Genomic DNA, 18,277 nt, shown 5'->3' with positions numbered 1-18,277 from the left:
TTGCCTTTGGGGATGGTTGGCTGCACAAGGTGAAGACCCAGAATTCTCTCAGATGGATGAGTTCAGCTAGAAATAGGGAGGTCTAGATTTATCCATACCCAACTCGAGGCAGAAAAGCCAAGACAAACAAGTGTAGGAAATCACTGAGCACCCTGGTCTCCATTTCCCACTCCACACCGCCTTCTTCACCCTCATCATGAATGGAAATCTGGAAATCATATTATCTCTCACTGAAATAATATTTATTTTTCAGCCCACAGGGAACCCAGACTGGTTGGAGGGGACATTCCCTGTTCTGGACGTGTTGAAGTGAAGCATGGTGACACGTGGGGCTCCGTCTGTGATTCGGACTTCTCTCTGGAAGCTGCCAGCGTTCTATGCAGGGAATTACAGTGTGGCACAGTTGTCTCTATCCTGGGGGGAGCTCACTTTGGAGAGGGAAATGGACAGATCTGGGCTGAAGAATTCCAGTGTGAGGGACATGAGTCCCATCTTTCACTCTGCCCGGTAGCACCCCGCCCAGAAGGAACTTGTAGCCACAGCAGGGATGTTGGAGTAGTCTGCTCAAGTAAGACCCAGAAAACATCTTTAATTGATTCTCATACTGTGAAAGGGACAGGGTTAGGGAGTCATAGCTGTCTTTTTCTAAAGCCCTGTCTCCTTCCAGGATACACGGAAATTCGCTTGGTGAATGGCAAGACCCCATGTGAGGGCAGAGTGGAGCTCAAAACGCTTGGTGCCTGGGGATCCCTCTGCAACTCTCACTGGGACATAGAAGATGCCCATGTTCTTTGCCAGCAGCTTAAATGTGGAGTTGCCCTTTCTACCCCAGGAGGAGCACATTTTGGAAAAGGAAATGGTCAGGTCTGGAGGCATATGTTTCACTGCACTGGGACTGAGCAGCACATGGGAGATTGTCCTGTAACTGCTCTAGGTGCTTCATTATGTCCTTCAGAGCAAGTGGCCTCTGTAATCTGCTCAGGTAAGAGGATGAGGGGCAGCCAGTGATGGGTCTTAAGAGAAGGTGTACATAGGGATGAAGAACAAAAGTGAAACGCAATGATCCATTTTGAAGGGTCATGAGAAGAATGAATTCTAATTCATGCTTCAAAATATTAACCTCATTTGTCTTTTCAGAGGGTGAGCAAACCTAATTTTGATGGACTTCATAGTTATCCAGTGCTTACTATGTGCCAAGCCCATCTCAAAGCACCTGATTTATTTCAAACTTGTTGACCATCCACCTTCCCCTCTCTCTCTAAGCTATGTTTGTCCTCAACTCATCCATATAACATTTCATCTGACTCCCCTAACCTTTTGTATCTTGTATGACTGAGTACTTTGGTGTTTGCAGGAAACCAGTCCCAAACACTGTCCTCATGCAATTCATCATCTTTGGGCCCAACAAGGCCTACCATTCCAGAAGAAAGTGCTGTGGCCTGCATAGGTAAGCCTCTGTGACAAATCTATGAAAATATTAATAACAAGTGGAATGCTCATTATTAATATTTTCATTTCTCTTTGCAGAGAGTGGTCAACTTCGCCTGGTAAATGGAGGAGGTCGCTGTGCTGGGAGAGTAGAGGTCTATCATGAGGGCTCCTGGGGCACCATCTGTGATGATAGCTGGGACCTGAGTGATGCCCACGTGGTTTGCAGACAGTTGGGCTGTGGAGAGGCCATTAATGCCACTGGTTCTGCTCATTTTGGGGAAGGAACAGGGCCTATCTGGCTGGATGAGGTGAAATGCAATGGAAAAGAATCCCGCATTTGGCAGTGCCATTCACATGGCTGGGGGCAGCAAAATTGCAGGCACAAGGAGGATGCAGGAGTTATCTGCTCGGGTAAATTATGCATATTACCTGTGGTCATAATTACATAGAGAAAGGACTGAGGAAGGGTAGTGAGGGGTATTAATCTTAAAGATTTTCCTGAAAAGTAGATCCAAAAGGAACTATTGTGGGAGTCAGGACAACAGAAGTCTGGGTTTGATGTGCTAGTGGTACTTCATGAGCAAGGTAGTGCAACATTGTAAAGAGAAAAGACCAGAAATTGTCTTATATATCATGAAAATGGCAACAAAGTTAATAATGAAGGTTTTTAATAAATATATTTGGGGCTGGATATTAGATAGTGATCCAATACCAACACTTAATAATTACAGTATTAATAAAGAAGTAGATTTAAAGGGACAAGAAGAAATACATATGTTGCATCATTCTACAGAAAAAAAGATAATTACTATGCCCAAGCAATTTTTCATGGCAGATAAATGAGACTTACTTGTCATAGAAACAAAAATTAGCATGGGGTTACTGCCCTCATACTGCTTTGTATACATGGTGAGTTTTAGAAAACATTCTGAAATTTAAAAATGTACTATTTCATATATATTGGGGGGAACAGAACTATGATTCAGTAACTTAAGGAAGTGAAAAACTCTGTATCTCAGAAGTGATTTATTCCTATTTTAATGACATAAATCTGGTAGAAGACATGCACAGCAAAACTGTGAAGTGTCAGCAAATGAACTATGTCATTTTAAGAGATGTACACAAAACATTGATTTTAGTGCCTGAGTGTCTAACAATTTTAACTATCAAAGACAGTTGCAAAAAAAAGAGAATTTTCTGGGAAAAATCCAAACTACGTAATTGAAAAAAGCCTATTAGAATTATTGAGGGTAATCTAAAGCGGTCTCTGATTCCAAAACCTAAGACCAAAAAACTATAATGTATTTATAGAATAAATAAAATATTTTAATAATATCTATGAAATCATCCAGAAGTTACTAACGAATTATTAGTAACTGACATATTGTACTATTGTACCTATTTCTAAAGCCATTCTTACATCAAGGTAAAGGGAAGGAGTCTCTGAATCTTAAAAGACGCAAAACTACTAATTCTATGTTTCACTGCAGAGTTTATGTCTCTGAGACTGACCAGTGAAGCCAGCAAAGAGGCCTGTGCAGGGCGTCTGGAAGTTTTTTACAATGGAACTTGGGGCAGTGTTGGCAGGAGTAGCATGTCTGAAACCACTGTGGGTGTGGTGTGCAGGCAGCTGGGCTGTGCAGACAAAGGGAAAATCAACCCTGCATCTTTAGACAAGGCCATGTCCATTCCCATGTGGGTGGACAATGTTCAGTGTCCAAAAGGACCTGACATGCTGTGGCAGTGCCCATCATCTCCATGGGAGAAGAGACTGGCCAGCCCCTCGGAGGAGACCTGGATCACATGTGACAGTGAGTCCATTGACCTATATGAAAATTCCATTCTGCAGCCCCGCTATCATCTTCTGATAACGGACACTGGATTTTATTTTCCTATTCTCACACTGGCTTAAATTGTTAGATAGAATTAAGCAAGAATGGGTAACTTGGGGGTAATATCTATTCTACCTGGATGGTGTAATTGGTTTTATTTAATTTGGCCTGTAGATATTCAGGATCAGCTATTATTATTCTAAAGAATATCATACTCCCCATGGTCTGCTTGAAAGATTTATTCAATTGCTTTCTCTGAGGAGGAGAGAATATGTGATTTAATATTTGACTGTTGAATGGTCTACCTTACCTTCCCATTTTTCTTTCAAATATTATCTTGTTACACTAATATAAAGAGAAAAGCAGTCAGAAATCAGAAAGGTCAATTCTGAAGTATTTCCACATTCTACAGGTTTTTTCGGTTTTTTTTTTGAGACAGAGTTTTCCTCTTGTTCCCCAGGCTGGAGTGCAATGGCACGATCTTGGCTCACTGCAACCTCTGCCTTCTGGGTTCAAGCAATTCTCCTGCTTCAGCCTCCTGAGTAGCTGGGATTACAGGCATGAGCCACAACGCCCAGCTAATTTTGTATTTTTAGTTGAGACGGGGTTTCCCCATGTTGGTCAGGCTGGTCTCAAACTTCTGACCTCAGGTGATCCACCCGCCTTGGCCTCCCAAAGTGCTGGGATTACAGGTGTGAGCCACTGTGCCTGGCCTCTACATTTTCTTAAACTGTGAGATTTGTGACAACCTGCCAATTTCCCAAGATCTTGCCTATTTGAAAGAACTTGACATCACAAATTTATAATGTTAACTTTAATCATTTAACATTTACTGGGTCACATTATGTATCTTATGTGCAGGATGGAATATACCTAGTTGGCTGTAATGACAAGTCCTCTTATAAAAGATAAATTTTGTAAAAATATGCATTTTAGGCCAGGCGCAGTGGCTCACGCCTGTAATCCCAGCACTTTGGGAGTCTGAGGCAGGCGGATCACGAGGTCAGGAGATCGAGACCATCCTGGCTAACATGGTGAAACCCCGTCTCTACTAAAAATACAAAAAATTAGTCGGGTGTGGTGGTGGGCGCCTGTAGTCCCAGCTACTCGGGAGGCTGAGGCAGGAGAATGGTGTGAACCTGGGAGGCGGAGCTTGCAGTGAGCCGAGATTGTGCCACTGCACTCCAGCCTGGGCGACAGAGCGAGACTCCGTCTCAAAAAAAAAAAATAATATATATATATATATATATATACACATATAAATTTTAATATGCACATTCAGTAAAATTTTAAATAGTTTTTTTTTTTAAAGTTTCAAATCTCTCTTTTCACCTGTGAACTCTTGGAAACTTTTAGAAGTATTAGAAATAGGCTACATGTCTCTGATTTTTCAGGAAAGATAAAACTTCAAGAAGGACCCACTTCCTGTTCTGGACGTGTGGAGATCTGGCATGGAGGTTCCTGGGGGACAGTGTGTGATGACTCTTGGGACTTGGACGATGCTCAGGTGGTGTGTCAACAACTTGGCTGTGGTCCAGCTTTGAAAGCATTCAAAGAAGCAGAGTTTGGTCCGGGGACTGGACCCATATGGCTCAATGAAGTGAAGTGCAAAGGGAATGAGTCTTCCTTGTGGGATTGTCCTGCCAGACGCTGGGGCCACAGTGATTGTGGGCACAAGGAAGACGCTGCAGTGAATTGCACAGGTAAGTGCCAGAAGCCTGGATTGAGCTTGAAATCTCTGGCAGCAAAGAGGGGTTGGGCAGTGATGTGTGTTGTGTAAAAACCGGATTTATCAGCACAGGGATCTGGTGGGGATTCTCAGAGAGTCATAATGTCTCTGCTGAAAGAATGATGAAAATAATTGTTATACATTGGCCTTCACCAAGGAGACACATACAACCTATATTCCCTGTGCAGAGAAAGAAAGACTAGAGGACTCTAGTTTTAGGTGGGAAAGAGTCATTTACTTGGTTGAGAGGTACTAAGGGGTCAGACAAGGAAATCAAAATGTTTGTTCTGTATATCACGCAAAGAATTAACCCTCTCTCTTTCTTTTCTCCTGCAGATATTCCAGTGCACAAAACGCCACAAAAAGCCACAACAGGTATGTCATGGAGTTTATGATGATGAGACCAACTGTCTGCATATATAGAATTTTTCTTGTTTAGAAATTTTAGGTCAGATGTTCCGAGGATTTGATATTTAACTCAGGGATCATGTATTTGACCTAAGAGAGAGTCAGTAACTAGGGACCTTGGTCTTTTCGATAAAACATGATCATATCTCTTGGTATTTACTTTTACTTAGGTCGCTCATCCCGTCAGTCATCCCTTATTGCAGTCGGGATCCTTGGGGTTGTTCTGTTGGCCATTTTTGTCGCATTATTCTTCTTGACTAAAAAGCGAAGACAGAGACAGCGGCTTGCAGGTTTGAGCCAAATTCGGGTTTATCTAATATGTCTACAGGATAACGGGGTTCTTGGGAAGAAAAAAAATATTAGACTCAAGTCTAACGGCCAGAAAGACGGACTCTAAAAGAGGTTTGAGCAGTTTCTCAAAATAGAGGGAAGGGCCAGGCACGGTGGCTCACACCCGTAATCCCTACACTTTGGGAGGCTGAGGCAGGAAAATCGCTTGAGTCCAGGAGTTCAAGACCAGCCTGGGCAACACAGGGAGCTCCCATTTCTACAGATTATTTTCTTTTTTTTAAATAGAGGGAATAAGATTTCAGAGGAGAAAAGGGGCTTTAGGTTGCATTGATGATTCCTGTGTTCTATCTACATGCTTCATTGGAATATTATAGAATTGAAAGTTCAGAATGAATATGTTAGATATTGTTTAGGATGACTTTTTACCTAAACATTTATTTTCTCTTACTATAATCAATTTCCTTATTACAAATTTTACTGTTCTGTTGAGCAATGTATTAGGCTCTGAAGACACAGACATGGACAATAAATCTTGGTGGAACTTCAAGTCTAGTGGAAGAGATATATATGTAAACAAATACACTACAATGTAGCCATTTTACATTAATAGGAAAAAGGGACAAAAGTGGCAGAGAAGGGAGTAATTAACTGAAAGGGGAGGGGATTACTGGAGGCTTCAAAGAGGCTTGGGAACAAATTTCGAACATAGAGGCTCAGAGAATTGGGTGAGGAACATTCTAGAGAAGAATATGTACAAGTGTAGAGAAGCCTAAAGGATGAAGCATTTCTTGTTTTTTTTTCTGAGGGGCGGGGGGAGAAAAAGTTGAGTGTGAGGAGAGAGGCTCCTAAGTCTGAAGAAGAGAAAAGGCACAAATTATGAAGTTCTTATGTTTCACGTAAGATTCATAGTCATTAAAGAGTATTATGTAGGGGAGCGAAATGGTCAAGATATCTTTTAGGAAGATCTTTTGGCAGGATCTATGAGGATTGAAGGAGGACTGCTTGACTGACAGGAATGAGGGGAGAGGAAAGACTTTTAAAGATACTTGAGAAAAGCTCCAGTGAGTTATGGAAGACTGCTGGCTTCCTTGGGTAAAAACAGTGGGTTGTTATATTAATACAATGGCAGTGGGGAAGATTTAGCTTTGTGCCTATTTCATCTGAGTGTGCAGCATTATAAGGGAAGAGCTTGGTAGTAGAATGGGATAGAAACAATAGCACGGATAAAGACGAGGTATGTTTGCAGCGCTTGGAAAAAGCACACACACAGGAAGGGAAATTTTATTATGATAGCTGATCCCTAACCTAGGATCTCTGTTTTCAGTTTCCTCAAGAGGAGAGAACTTAGTCCACCAAATTCAATACCAGGAGATGAATTCTTGCCTGAATGCAGATGATCTGGACCTAATGAATTCCTCAGGTCTGTGGGTTCTTGGAGGGTCTATTGCCCAGGGGTTCAGATCAGTGGCTGCAATTGAGGCATAGACATTCTACTTTGATAAACAGTTAAAAAAATGTAAAAATGTAATAGGGAGCTTAGATGCATATAATGGACAAGAATGACTGAAAATTATTGTTGGAGAATATCAAAATTGCAATCATAGGGAGGCCTTTAGCTTAAGAGGCCTGTGATTATTCCTGATAGAGGTACGTAAAGAACCATGCAAAGGAATATTATGACTTGGACCTCATTTTATTAAAGCAGAAATTAATCTTACAAAAGATTGTCATAAGTGACAGTTTAACTTTTTTCTTTAAATTTTGTTGTGTATATTTAAGGTATACAACATGATTTTATGGGATGTATATACATAGTAAAAAGCTTACTAAAGCAAAGCAAATTAACACATCCGTCATCTGACATAGTTACCCTCTTTTGTGTTGTTTTTGTGGCAAGAGCAGCTAAAACCTACTCACTTAGCATGAATCCTATATACAGCACAATTTTATTACTTATAATCCTCATGTTGTACATTAGACCTCTAGACTGGTTCATTCTATGTATCTGCTACTTTGTATCCTCTGACCTACATACGTCTTTCACAGTTTCTTCCATTCCCATTTCCTGTCATTGTTTTCTCTAGCTTGATATTTATTATATTTTTCCCTAAAAGTCTAAAACCTTAAACTTCCCATATCTTTATTGCATGAGAAGCCATCAAAATCCACAGGACTAGCCTTATTTGTCATCACATCATGCTGTTTTATCCTTGAACTTCTATTTAGCACCAGTGCACTAATTTTGCCTCTGCGCAGGATAACTTTACTGGGTTGGAAGAAATATCCCAAAACCCATTGTCTTTACTCCACAAAGGGTCCCTGACCTTCTGAGAGGGGCCTGCCTCACTTCTTCCATCCAAAGAATTATGCATCTGCTACTGTGTCAGGGAACATATTTAAAGAACATGTACTGTTACTGTGTCAGGAAACATATTTAAGAAATAGGAAAGACTTTCTCTGCCCCTTAAATCACACATGCTTGTCTTCCTAGGTATGGGTAGTGTTTTTAGTTGCTCAAAGAGCCTCACAGTTATGTGAGGAGAGGTCTGGTTTATTTCCCAGTAATTATTTTCTTCCTTTCAGAAAATTCCCATGAGTCAGCTGATTTCAATGCTGCTAAACTAATTTCTGTGTCTAAATTTCTTTCCTGTTTCTGGAATGGAACAGGAGGCCATTCTGAGGCACACTGAAAAGGAAAATGGGAATTTATAACCCAGTGAGGTGAGTGATGAGAATTTATTAGTCATTGTTCAAAACAGCTGCATTCCTTTTGAGGACTGAGAGCTCTTCTGGCATTAGAAAGAAAGAATGTATATGTGCATATTTTATATGCTTATGTGCGTATGTTTGTATATGTATATATCTATACTGATAATATGTGAAAGCTTATAAATACGACTGATTCATCTCTTAATTATACACACACATAAATAGTAAGCAATAATAATAACACATCCATGGAGCTAAGGAGAAACTGAGTAAACAAATATAAATTAATCTTTCGAAGACATTACAGGTATCATTTCAGGAAAAAGATAAGACATATTATACATCTACATTGTATAATACATGCTATGGTAAAGACTGTACAAGACATTACAGAAAGTTTGCCTAAGAAACTCTGGGGTTGTTGTAAGGTGATGTGATATTTAAGGTAAACTTTAAAAATGACTGAAAAATAGACAGTTCCAAAGAAAGGACACAGTATGTGCAAACTAGAGGCAGAAAAAAGAACAATGCCTTTAGGGAACTATAAGAAGTTTTTTATTCAAAAACATATATTGAACGTATTTACGGTAAAAGTGGTACCTTGAGCACTGAAGATACAGAGATAAAAGATACTATTGGCAAAAATAGGATTGTTTAATAAAAGATATCATAGTCTATAGGTGGTAATATGAAGAGGCCATGTGGAGAGAAGAGAGGTGATTAGAATCTAAGCTGAAAAGGCTGCACAGAGCCCTGTAATGGATGGTCTTACCTGCTATACTTTATGTTCATCTTTCATTTGGGGGTCTGTTGAAGAGGTGATGATGAGCTTTGAAAGTTTCAGATAAAACAAGATGATTAGAATTGCATTTTACAACTTGCTTTCATGAGAAAAACATAAAAAAAAATTCAAACATGAACAAGATGTATAGTTAAGCTATACATCAAGGGAAAAAGATTGTGAAATGAGTTACTAGATATATTTTCTGTTTTTAAAGTAATAATTTGGGGAAGACTACATCTAGAAATGAAATGTAGAAAAAGTATTTTTTATAGAAATATTATATATTCGTATAATTCATCTATATATTATACATCTACATTGTATAATACATGCTATGGTAAAGACTGTACAAGACACTACAGAATATTTGTATATACGAAATATAGATTGAGACAAAGGATAAGAGTTGGAACTCTTAAAGTACATGAAATGTAAATTGTGAATATCTATAAAATGCAGAGCTAATTTTACATAGTATATATATACACACATAGATACATAGAGTTCTTATAAACTGTACAGAGCACAAAAGGGTTAATATATGTGAATGTAAATTGTGTGCATGTATGTGTATGTGTAACATCCAACAGATAATTGGGCAAAGCTATGAAAAGACAATTCACACAAAATGAATTTCAAATGACAGATATTTTTAAATGTCTAGAAGACTGAAATTATAATTAACAATGAGCTATCACTTTATACAAATCAGACTAACAAAAATTTGAAATACCATCAATATTTATTACTGAAGGGAATATAGAGAAAAAGTCCATTTCAAACACTGCTCTTGGAAGTGTGAGATATGGTAGGTAGCCTTTGGAGAAAGCAATCTGGCAGCTTCTATTAAAAATTATTTTCAAAGATTCACAGACCCTTTGACCCAACAATTCTATCCCTGAGAATTTCTTCCATACCAATAAAGTCACTAGTATGTAATGACAAATATACAAAGATTCATTTTTGCAATGTTGTTGAAAGTGGCAAAAAACTAGAAACAAAGTGAATGCCAATTGATGGAGTAGTGGCTGGAAAAATGACGGTTTAGGCAACTAAAAAAGAAAAAATCATTAAAAAATATAATAATATTCCATTTATGTATTGGCTATAATTAAATACAATGTTTACATCTACAAAATTATGCATTTATATGTGCATAAAGAAGCTAAAAATTCTAGTGTCGTAAACTGAGAACCATGAATATTTGATTTGTAATCTGGAGCATATGAATGTTTTCTGATGTGATAAATAATAATTGAACTACTTTTCCTTGAAAGAGTAATCACTGCCGAATAACTGCTTCAGAATCACATGAGGGTGCTTTTAAAAAATGACGATTCTTTTTTTGTTTTTAATCTTTACGTTCTGGGATACATGTGTTGAATGTGCAGGTTTGTTACATAGGTATACACGTGTCATGGTGGTTTGTTGTGCCTATCAACCCGCCATCTAGGTTTTAAGCCCTGCATGCATTAGGGGCTTAAATTTGTCTTAATGCTCTCCTTCCCCTTGCCCCCCACCCCCCGGCAGGCCCCATGTGTGATGTTCCCCTCCCTGTGTCCATGTGTTCTCATTGTTCAACTCCAACTTATGAGTGAGAACATGCGGTGTTTCGTTTTCTGTTCCTGTGTTAGTTTGCTGAGAACGATGGTTTCCAGCTTCATCCATATCCCTGCAAAGGACATGCACTCATTCTTTTTTATGGCTCTATAGTATTCCATGGTGTATATGTGCCACATTTTCTTTATCCAGTCTATCATTGATGGGCATTTAAGTTGGTTCCATGTCTTTGCTATTGCAAGTAGTGCTGCAGTAAACATATGTGTGCCTGTGTCTTTATAGTAGAATGATTTATAATCCTTTGGGTGTATACCCAGTAATGGGATTGCTGGGTCAAATGGCATTTCTGGTTCTAGATCCTTGAGGAATCGCTACATTGTCTTCCACAATGGTTGAACTAATTTACACTCCCACCAACACTGTAAAAGCATTTCTATTTCTCCACATCATCTCCAGCATCTGTTGTTTCCTGACTTTTTAATGATCGCCATTCTAACTGGCGTGAGATGGTATCTCATTGTGGTTTTGATTTGCATTTCTCAGATGACCAGTGATGATGAGCCTTTCTTCACATGTTTATTGGCCGCATAAATGTCTTCTTTTGAGAAGTGTCTGTTCATATCCTTTGCCCACTTTTTGATGGGGTTGTTTGTGTTTCTCTTGTAGATTTGTTAAAGTTCCTTGTAGATTCTGGATATTAGCTCTTTGTCAGATGCATAGATTGCAAAAATTTTCTCCCATTCTGTCGGTTGCCTGTTCACCCTGATGATAGTTTCTTTTGCTGTGTAGAAGCTATTTAGTTTAATTAGATCCCATTTGTCAATTTTTGGCTTTTGTTGCCATTGCTTTTGGTGTTTTAGTTATGAAGTCTTTGCCCATGCCTATGTACTGAATGGTACTGCCTAGGTTTTCTTCTAGGGTTTTTATGGTTTTAGGTCTAACATGTAAGTCTTTAATCCATCTTGAGTTAATTTTTGTATAAGGTGTAAGGAAGTGGTCCAGTTTCTGTTTTCTGCATATGATTAGCCAATTTTCCCAGCACCATTTATTGAATAGGGAATCCTTTCCTCATTGCTTGTTTTTGGCAGGTTTGTCGAAGATCAGATGGTTGTAGAGGTGTGGTGTTACTTCTGAGGCCTCTGTCCTGTGCCATTGGTCTATATATCTATTTTGGTACCAGTACCATGCTGTTTTGATAACTGCAGCCTTGTAGTAAGTTTGAAGTCAGATAGCGTGATGCTTCCAGCTTTGTTCTTTTTGCTTAGGATTGTCTTGGCTCTACAGGCTCTATTTTGGTTCCATATCAAATTTAAAGTAGATTTTTCCAGTTCTGTAAAGAAAGTTGATGGTAGCTTGATGAGAATAGCATTGAATCTATAAATAACTTTGGGCAGTATGGCCATTTTCACAATATTGATTCTTCCTATCTATGAGCATGGAATATTTTTCCATTTGTTTGTGTCCTCTTTTCTTTCCTTGAGCACTGGTTTGTAGTTCTCCTTTAAGAGGTCCTTCCATCCCTTGTAAGTTGTATTCCTAGGTATTTTATTCTCTTTGTAGGAATTGTGAATGGGAGTTCACTAATGATTTGGCTCTCTGCTTGTCTATTATTGGTGTATAGGAATGCTTGTGATTTTTGCACATTGATTTTGTATCCTGAGACTTTGCTAAAGTTGCTTATCTGCCTAAGGAGTTTTTTGGCTGAGACAATGGGGTTTTCTAAATATACAATTATGTCATCTGCAACAAGAGATAATTTGAGTTCCTCTTCCTGTTTGAATACGCTTTATTTCTTTCTCATGCCTGATTGCCCTGGCCAGAACTTCCAATACTCTGTTGAATAGGAGTGGTGAGAGAAGACATCCTTGTCTTTTGCTGGTTTTCAAAAGGAATGCTTCTAGGTTTTGCCCATTCAATATGATATTGGCTGTGTGTTTGTCATAAATAGCTCTTATTATTTTGAGATACGTTTCATCAATATCTAGTTTATTGAGAGTTTTTAGCATGAAGCATTGTTAAATTTTATTGAAGGCCTTTTCTGCATCTATTGAGATAATCATTTGGTTTTTGTGATTTGTTCTGTTTACATGATGGATTACATTTATTGATTTACATATGTTGAACCAGCCTTACATCCAGGGATGACACCAACTTGATTGTGGTGGATAAGCTTTTTAATGTACTGCTGGATTTGGTTTGCCAGTATTTTATTGAGGATTTTCGCATCAATGTTCATCAGGGATATTGGCCTGGAATTTTCTTTTCTTTGTTGTGTCTCTGCCAGGTTTGGTGTCAGGATGATGCTGGCCTCATAAAATGAGTTAGGGAGGAGTCTCTCTTTTTCTATTGTTTGGGATAGTTTCAGAAGGAATGGTATTAGCTCTTCTTTGTACCTCTGGTAGAATTCGGCTGTGAATTCATCTGGTCATGGGTTTTTTTTTGGTTGGTAGGCTATTAATTACTGCCTCAATTTCATAACTTGTTATTGGTCTATTCAGAAATTCGACTTCTTCCTCATTTAGTCTTGGGAGGATGTATGTGTCCAAGAATTTATCCATTTCTTTTAGATTTTCTAGTTTATTTGTGTAGAGGTGTTTATAGCATTCTCTGATGGTAGTTTGCATTTCTGTGGGATCAGTGGTGATATCCCCTCTATCATTTTTTATTATATCTTTTGATTCTTCTCTCTTTTCTTCTTTATTAGTCTGGCTAGTGGTCTGTCTATTCTGTTTATCTTTTCAAAAAACCAGCTCCTGGGTTGATTGATTTTTGAAGGGTTTTTCATGTCTCCATCTCCTTCGGCTTTGCTCTGATCTTAGTTATTTCTTGTCTTCTGCTAGCTTTTGAATTTGTTTGCTCTTACTTCTCTAGTTCTTTTAATTGTGATGTTAGGGTGTTGATTCTAGATATTTCCCACTTTCTGATGTGGGCATTTAGTACTATACATTTGCCTCTTAACACTGCTTTAGCTGTGTCCCAGAGATTTTTGTATGTTGTGTCTTTATTCTCATTGGTTTCAAAGAACTTCATTATTTCTGCCATAATTTTGTTACTTATTCAGTAGTCATTCAGGAGCAGGTTGTTCAGTTTCCATGTAATTGTGAGGTTTCAAGGGAGTTTCTTAATCTTGAGTTCTAATTTGATTGCACTGTGGTTTGAGAGACTGTTTGTTATGATTTCTGTTCTTTTGCATTTGCTGAGGAGTGTTTTATTTCCAGTTATGAGGTCCATTTTAGAATAAGTGCTATGTGGTGCTGAGAAGAATGTATATCCTGTTGATTTGGAGTGGAGAGTTCTGTAGATGTCTATTGGGTCCATTTGGTCCAGAGCTGTGTTCAGGTCCTGAATATCCTTGTTAATTTTCTGTCTCATTGATCTGTCTAATATTGACAGTGGGGTTTTAAAGTCTCCCACTACTATTGTGTGGGAGTCTAAGTCTATTTGTAGGTCTCTAAGAACTTGCTTTATGAATCTGGGTGCTCCTGTGTTGGGTGCATATGTATTTAGTATAGTTAGCTCTTCTTGTTGCATTGATTCCTTTACCATTATGTAATGCCCTTTTGTGTCTTTTTTTATCTTTATTGGCTTAAGGTCTATTTTATCATATACTAGAATTGCAATGACTGTTTTCTTTTTTTTGTTTTCCATTTGCTTGTTATATTTTCCTCCATCCCTTTATTTTGAGCCTGTGTGTGTCTCGCACATGAGGTGGGTCTCCTGAATACAGCACGCCAATGGATCTTGACTCTTTATCCAATTTGCCAGTCTGTGTCTTTTAATTGGGGGCATTTCACCCATTTACATTTAAGGTTAATATTGTTGTGTGTGAATTTGATCCTGTCATCATGATGCTAACTGGTTATTTTGCACATTAGTTGATGCGGTTTCTTCATAGTGTCATTGGTCTTTATATTTTGGTGTGTTTTTGCAGTGGCTGGTACTGGTTTTTCTTTTCCACATTTAGTGCTTCCTTCAGGAGCTCTTGTAAGGCAGGCCTGGTGGGTGACAAAATCCCTCAGCATTTGCTTTTCTGTAAAGGATCTTATTTATCCTTCACTCATGAAGCTTAGCTTGGCTGAATATGAAATTCTGGGTGGAAAATTGTTTCCTTTATGAATATTAAATATTGGCCCCCACTCTCTTCTGGTTGTATGGTATCTGGAGAAAGATCCGCTGTTAGTCGGATGGGCTGCCCTTTGTAGGTAACCTGATGTTTCTCTCTGGTGCCCTTAACACTTTTTCAATCATTTCAGCCTTGGAGAAACTAATGATTATGTGTCTTCGGGTTGCTCTTCTCAGGGAGCATCTTAGTGGTGTTCCCTGTATTTCTTGAATTTGAATGTTGGCTTGTCTTGCTAGGTTGGGGAAGTTCTCCTGGATAATATCCTGAAGAGTGTTTTCCAACTTGGTTCCATTCTCCCCATCACTTTCAGGTACACCAATCAATCATAGGTTTGCTCTTTTCACATAGTTCCATATTTCTTGGAGGCTTTGTTTGTTCCTTTTCATTCTTTTTTCTCCAATCTTGTCTTCATTCCTTTTTTCAGTAAGTTGATCTTCAGTTACTGTTATCCTTTCTTCCACTTGATCGATTTGGCTATTGATACTTGTGTATACTTCACGAAGTTCTCTTGCCGTGTTTTTCAGCTCCATCAGGTCATTTATGTTCTTTTCTAAACTGGTTATTCTAGTTAGCAGTTCCTGTAACCTTTTATCAAGGTTCTTAGCTTCCTTGCATTGGGTTAGAAGATGCTCCTTTAGCTCAGACAAGTTTGTTAGTATCCACCTTCTGAAGCCTACTTCTGGCAATTCATCAAACTCATTATCTGTCCAGTTTTGTGCCCTTGCTGGAGAGGAGTTGTGATCAATTAAAGGAGAAGAGCCATTATGGTTTTTGGAATTTTCAGCATTTATGCACCGGTTTTTCCTCATCTTCATCGATTTATCTACCTATACTTGAGGCTGATGACCTTTGTTGGGGTTTTTGTGTGGGGGTCCTTTTTGTTGATGTTGATGTTAATGATTTCTGTTTGTTAGTTTTTCTTATAACAGTCAGGCCCCTCTTCTGTAGTTCTGCTGCAGTTTGCTGGAGGTCCACTCCAGACCCTATTTGCCTGGTATTACCAGCGAAGGCTGCAGAACAGCAAAGATTGCTGCCTTCTCCTTCCTCTGGAAGTTTTGTCCCAGAGGGGTACTGGCCTGATGTCAGCTGGAGCTCTCTTGCATGAGGTGTCTGTGGACCCCTGCTCAGAGGTCTCTCCCAGTCACTAGGCATGGGGGTCAGGGACCCACTTGAGGAAGCAGTCTGTCCCTTAGCAGAGCTCGAGCGCTGTGCTGGGAGAATTCTCCTTGTCAGGATCTGCTGCTCTCTTCAGAGCCAGAAGACAGGAATGTTTAAGTCCGCTGAAGCTGCACCCACAGCCGCCCCATTCCCCCAGGTGCTCTGTCCCAGGGAGATGGGAGTTTTATCTATAAGCCCCTGACGGGAGCTGCTGCTTTTCTTTCAGAGATGCCCTGCCCAGAGAGGAGGAATCTAGAGAGGCAATTTGGCCATGGCCTCTTTGGCCTCCTTAGCACTGTCAGGGGAAAACTGCCTACTCAAGTCTCAGTAATGGCAGATGTCCCTCCCCCGACAAATCTAGATTGTCCGAGGTCAACTTCAGACTGCAGTGCTAGCATCCAGAATTTCAAGTCAGTGGTTCATGACTTGCTGCGCTTTGTGGGAATGGGACTCGCTGAGTGAGACCACTTGCTCCCTTGCTTCAGCCCCCTTTCCAGGGGAGTGAAAGGTTCTGTCTCCCTGGGGTTCCAGGCGCCACTCAGTTGGAAATGCAGAAATCACCCGACTTCTGCGTTGGTCTCACTGGGAGCTGCAGACTGGAGCTGTTCCTATTCAGCCATCTTGCCAGCTCCTAAAAATGGCATTTCTTAATCTTACTGTATTTCCATGGAATAAAAGTAATTCTTATGCACACTGAAGTTAAAAAAAATAGCATTTAAAATTTCTGCTCAGGAAAGTAGTTATAATTTTTAACATAAGTGAGTTTGTCTTTGTGTTATAACGTAACAAATTCTTATACGCATATGAAGAGGAAAATGACATTTTTCTATTTATGGTTTTAGTTCAGCCTTGATGAAGACCTGGACTATTGAATGGAGCAGAAATTCACCTCTTTCACTGATTATTACAGTTGCATTTTTATGGAGTTCTTCTTCTCCTAGTATTCCTAAGACTGCTGCTGAATTTATAAAAATTAAGTTTGTGAATGTGACTACTTAGTGGTGTATATGAGACTTTCAAGGGAATTAAATAAATAAATAAATAAATAAATAAGAATGTTATTGATTTGAGTTTGCTTTAATTACTTGTCCTTAATTCTATTAATTTCTAAATGGGCTTCCTAATTTTTTGTAGAGTTTCCTAGATGTATTATAATGTGTTTTATTTGACAGTGTTTCAATTTGCATATACAGTACTGTATATTTTTTCTTATTTGGTTTGAATAATTTTCCTATTACCAAATAAAAATAAATTTATTTTTACTTTAGTTTTTCTAAGACAGGAAAAATTAATGATATTGAAGGGTCTGTAAATAATATATGGCTAACTTTATAAGGCGTGACTCACAATGATTCTTTAACTGCTTTTTGTTACTGTAATTCTGTTCACTGGAATAAAATGCATAGCCACACCTGGTAAGGGCACAAAGACTCAGTGATTTCGTTTCTCATTCCTCAGGACATTATAACTAAAGCTGAAATACATACACTATGTCTTTTCTATATAAATATAATGGTTATAAAGTAAGTTTATATATTACTAAAAGTTACTTATGATACATATTCACATAAAGAAAAGATAGCACTTAAAGTAGTACAAGACTAAACTTAGAGTCTACTAACTTGCTAAATATCCTAGTTTTCTATGCAATTGATTTTTTTTTAATTTTAGTGGGTCCACCGTAAGTGTATACATATATGGGGTATATGAGATATTTTGATAAAGGCACACAATGTGTAATTGTCACATCAGGGTAAATGAGGTATTCATCACCTCAAGCATCTATCCTTTTTTGTGTTTTTTTTTAAATGACAAAATTTTACATATTTATCATGTTCAATATGATATTTTGAAATATGTATACATTGTGGAATGGCTAGATCAAGCTAATTGACATGTGCATTACCTAACATACTTATTTTTTTCTGGTGAGAATGCTTAAAACATCCTCTGAGTGATTTTTGAGAATGCGATACCTTGTTATTAACTGTAGTCACCACGTTGTACAATAGATCTCTTGAACTTTCTCCTCCTACCCAACTGAAATTTTGTACCCTTTGACCAACATCCTCCTGACACCTTCCTCCAGCTACTGGTAACCACCACTCTACTCTCTGTTTCTATAAGTTCAACTTTTTCACATTCCACATATAAATGAGATAATATGGCATTTGTCTTTCTGTGCCTGGCTTATTTCACTTAACATAATGTCCTCTAGGATCGTTTGTTTTGTTGCAAAGGACAGGATTTCC

The 18,277-nt window shown here is 38.6% G+C and overlaps 1 protein-coding gene across 5 annotated transcripts in view; it reads left to right on the top strand.

Annotated features, from left to right (window-relative positions):
• Positions 1 to 17,075, top strand: part of CD163 (CD163 molecule) — a 116,684-nt gene extending 99,609 nt beyond the window's left edge. For 2 of the 5 annotated variants that reach the window (XM_054526751.2, XM_024257167.3), the window contains exons 7-17: positions 254 to 568; positions 668 to 982; positions 1,355 to 1,447; positions 1,528 to 1,842; positions 2,922 to 3,242; positions 4,658 to 4,966; positions 5,329 to 5,367; positions 5,571 to 5,690; positions 7,016 to 7,111; positions 8,275 to 8,412; positions 16,868 to 17,075. In XM_054526751.2, the coding sequence (XP_054382726.1) occupies positions 254 to 568; positions 668 to 982; positions 1,355 to 1,447; positions 1,528 to 1,842; positions 2,922 to 3,242; positions 4,658 to 4,966; positions 5,329 to 5,367; positions 5,571 to 5,690; positions 7,016 to 7,111; positions 8,275 to 8,381 (2,030 nt within the window). In that variant the 3' untranslated portion in view covers positions 8,382 to 8,412; positions 16,868 to 17,075. Of the gene's footprint in view, positions 1 to 253; positions 983 to 1,354; positions 1,448 to 1,527; positions 1,843 to 2,921; positions 3,243 to 4,657; positions 4,967 to 5,328; positions 5,368 to 5,570; positions 5,691 to 7,015; positions 7,112 to 8,274; positions 8,413 to 16,867 lie in introns of all 5 variants that reach the window. The other 3 variants (XM_024257168.3, XM_054526750.2, XM_024257165.3) reach the window with 3 other exon arrangements.
• Positions 17,076 to 18,277: the final 1,202 nt, after the last annotated feature.

This window comes from Pongo abelii, chromosome 10 (genome assembly GCF_028885655.2).
Source record: "Pongo abelii isolate AG06213 chromosome 10, NHGRI_mPonAbe1-v2.0_pri, whole genome shotgun sequence".
Lineage (NCBI taxonomy): Eukaryota > Metazoa > Chordata > Mammalia > Primates > Hominidae > Pongo > Pongo abelii.
Note: the sequence above shows the minus strand (reverse complement) of the source record. Positions and strands in the feature narration are given on the sequence as shown.